Consider the following 3,450-nt stretch of genomic DNA (forward strand, 5'->3'; position numbering starts at 1 on the left):
TGTACCTCCAATCCATGCTTTAGTTCTTGTAGTAGTATGGTTAAGAGGTTTAAATATTCTCCTTGTAGTCTCAAGTCAGTTAGGAGCTAGCCTCCTTTTTTAGTTCTTGTATTAGCTTATACTATATTTGTTAATTAGAGGATAAAATATAACCACCAAAGATCATTACACCACAATGAGCCAGCAAGTTCTACAACTCAAAACATTTTGCATAGCCAGAAGCCGATATGAGAAACGATCAGTTAAACTTATTATATACTTCCTCAGTTTTTTAATAGTTGCAACACACCTTTTATCACGTTTTTTGATGAGTTGATTAAATTAGATAAACGAATTGATTAAGCTATGAAATTTTAACCGTAGCAACTTATCTTTTTCTTCTTATCGGTGGTAAAATTTTGTAATTTAATTTATCCGTTTACCTAGTCTAATATCTCCCTTAAAATGGGTGCCAAACAGGTGTGTTGCAAGTAAATAAAAACGGAAGAAGTACCGGATAGAATGAAAGACGATGCATATATTCTATAGGCAGCATACCGCCTTCTTACTTGAAAATAAACCCGTCATGGTTTAACTTCACTACAGAGATAAACCTTGGATTCCATCTCAATAACAAGCAGAAAATACTGTATGAGTAAATGCACCATACATGTAATGAGCTCTGACAGCGTCAGTTTTGCATTTTACGGGCAAAGTTTGTTGCATACAAGTAAGCAGACATAAGAATTGAAAAACGGATTAGGAATGGAGTAAAGCCCTTATATAAGGAAGAGACTCCTTCATATTTGACTATTTGTCGAACTGCATCCACCGCACCATTGTACTTAGTTTTTTCACTGGTGGTCATCATCATTCTTCGACTTACTGTATAAAATGGGTAACGTAGGGCAAGAATACCATAGACCGTCATAAAAGAGGGTATTATGAAATTCTTGCTCATTTTCTCCTGAAAATGACAGTCATATGTAAGTATATCATATCAAAGCTAAGAATGGATATATGAGCAAAGCTATCTTCTAAAGACTCTTAGTCATGTCAGTTTTCTGAAAATTTAAGGTCTTGAAAGCCCTTTTGCATACTTGTCTTTAAACACTAAAAACGCGATCCTATGAAAGTGTCAATTCGATTACCAATCGAGGACTTAAATGAAAAACACATGCTACGATTTGACAGCACACAACAGTAAAAAGAATTGATAGGTGATCCTCAAAATGAAGCATATTGACTATAATGAAATAATGCTTAATGAGGTAAGAAAAAAACCTTGTTCTGCATCGCTACAGAATTGGCCCATTCAGCACACAGATATGATCCAACAACCCCAAGGCATGCAGGGAGGCATCCTCGATAGGGACCAAATATGCCTTCCGATTTGAGTGTCTTGTTTAGAACATCAGAAGCACCACTGAACTTCCTACTGCCAACACCGTCATTGCTGAAACTACTTCTAGTGGAGTCCAAAGAAAAGTGTAATTTTTTAGCAGCAATGACATCATTAGCAAGATGAATTCTGGCAAAATAGAGTGGATAAAGAAACTGTAAATTTATGCCAAAAAGGTGGTGTGATTGGAAAAAGCACCACACGAGTCAAGGATAATGTCAAGTTTCCTATCACAGTTATGCTGCTGCCACGCCAAAGGGAAAGGAAGCCTTCATGTTTGATGGTTCTCATAAAGCAGTCTTTCATTCCCTTGCAGGGACTAGAGAGATAACCGTATTTTATCATCTCATTCTGACATTGCATCAGGATCCAGACCCGTTCAATAGGTGCTGTAGCTATCACTGCAGCAACCTGGGAAACACAGCGGAATAATTCAACAGGCATGGATACATGATTCTGTTTAGGAGCATTGGAGTTTGTATTTTGAACAACCACAGAGGAGGCAGGGGGTGAGTTTGGGGATTGGTGGAAGGAGAATTTGTGTGCAACAAGGGCAGGATTTCTTTGTATATTCCAAGGCAAATTGTGGTATGGTATCGAAGAATAGTTAAGTAGCCTATGCAAATCCGGCAACATGGAGGCATGCTTTGATCTTTCACCCATTTTCACAAGAATATTTGTTGCCTACTTCCCTTTAAGAGTGTAAGCTTACCAGCTTCTGTGAGATTATATAATGGAGCTGAAGAAGTGAAGAAAAGAAGCAGTTTACATAATTATATACCCTGAAAAGTTAGAGAACAGAGTGATTGCACTTTCATACAATCAAGATCATCATATTGTAGTTTACATCCAGTAATTTTTGGTTAAATAGAAGGTGTAAAGAGTCTAACATAAGATATGCATGATTCAACTACTACACAGTACAACTCAGAACAATAACAGCAAAACAGAAAATACAATTCAAGTGCTAATGCAGTAATATTGTAACAAAATAATGAGAAGGAATGAAATCACAGTATATAAGTTACAGGTAGAGTTTCTATATGCCTATGTTCATGATTTTTTGTTTCATTATTATCTAATTAACACTTACTAAACCATATAAAAATAACATCCATCTACGGCTTAATAGTAGTATTAAAATTAATAAAGACAATTAGATGTGGTGTTTTAAAGATGCATAACTAAAGATAACTTATTGCAAAATGTTAAAAGTCTATGCTCTTACGAAATCAAAACAATCATAGGAAATATTCATATCCAAATTCAAAGCTGCATAACAATCATATCCATTACATCAGCTGTTAACGATCATTAGTCCCCAATGCAGTGGTGATAAGATTAAACTGGGAAACCAGAAAACACATTCCTTCTATATTAATGCCGTAGTTGTACAAGAAAAATTAATGCATATAAGAAATTCATATATGCATTACTATCATCGTTTTAATATTTTAAAGAACCAAGTTCATTATATGCCAGTCAAATGGAAGAAAAAGCACAAATTTCATTATATCTGATCCAGGTTCACTATTTGGGAGAAATCCAAAAAGATTAAAAACCCATAACAAAAGAAGGGGTAAAACCCCTGACTTTCACTTCAATGCAATGGAAAAGTACATGCATCAATGTGAAACAGTCACCAAACAACAAATGCAATGGATGTGCCACACTACAACCAAACTGATAGACCCTCCAATATGCATACATGAACATCGTCATATACTATCCTTTTTGGGATGTCTCGAAATAATCTTCACACTAATAATTCAAGTAATCGTTAAATTTAAAATACTCTTTGCAGTTCTTTCTCCATTCAACATCACATAGTATAATCAATCCACGTACCAAATCAAAGCATGAACTTTATGTTAGTATATAAGCAAATTAAACGGAAAAACTTATCTCAATGTTGTGTAGACCAATTGACAATTGCCGCGTCGTGGTAAACCACTGTCCTAAAAGACGATTCCGCGCTACCCAGTGCAGTAGACATCAAGCGGTCGCCCTCCAGGATAAGCACAGCGCTAGAATTTGTGTGCACTCACAAACCCGACTGGAACCAGAAT

General features: G+C 35.8%; 1 protein-coding gene across 1 annotated transcript; it reads right to left on the reverse strand.

Moving 5' to 3' along the window:
• Window positions 1–670: 670 nt before the first annotated feature.
• Window positions 671–2,044, reverse strand: LOC145578217 (ADP/ATP translocase 3-like). Its single transcript, XM_081635575.1, has 3 exons — window positions 1,580–2,044; window positions 1,264–1,536; window positions 671–946 (listed from the first exon to the last, which is right to left on the reverse strand). Exons 1-3 carry the CDS (start codon window positions 2,042–2,044, stop codon window positions 671–673), a joined length of 1,014 nt encoding a protein of 337 aa, XP_081491701.1.
• Between the last annotated feature and the right edge of the window lie 1,406 nt (window positions 2,045–3,450).

Source organism: Chenopodium album, chromosome 14, assembly GCF_948465745.1.
Source record: "Chenopodium album chromosome 14, dcCheAlbu1.1, whole genome shotgun sequence".
Taxonomy (NCBI): Eukaryota; Viridiplantae; Streptophyta; class Magnoliopsida; order Caryophyllales; family Amaranthaceae; genus Chenopodium; species Chenopodium album.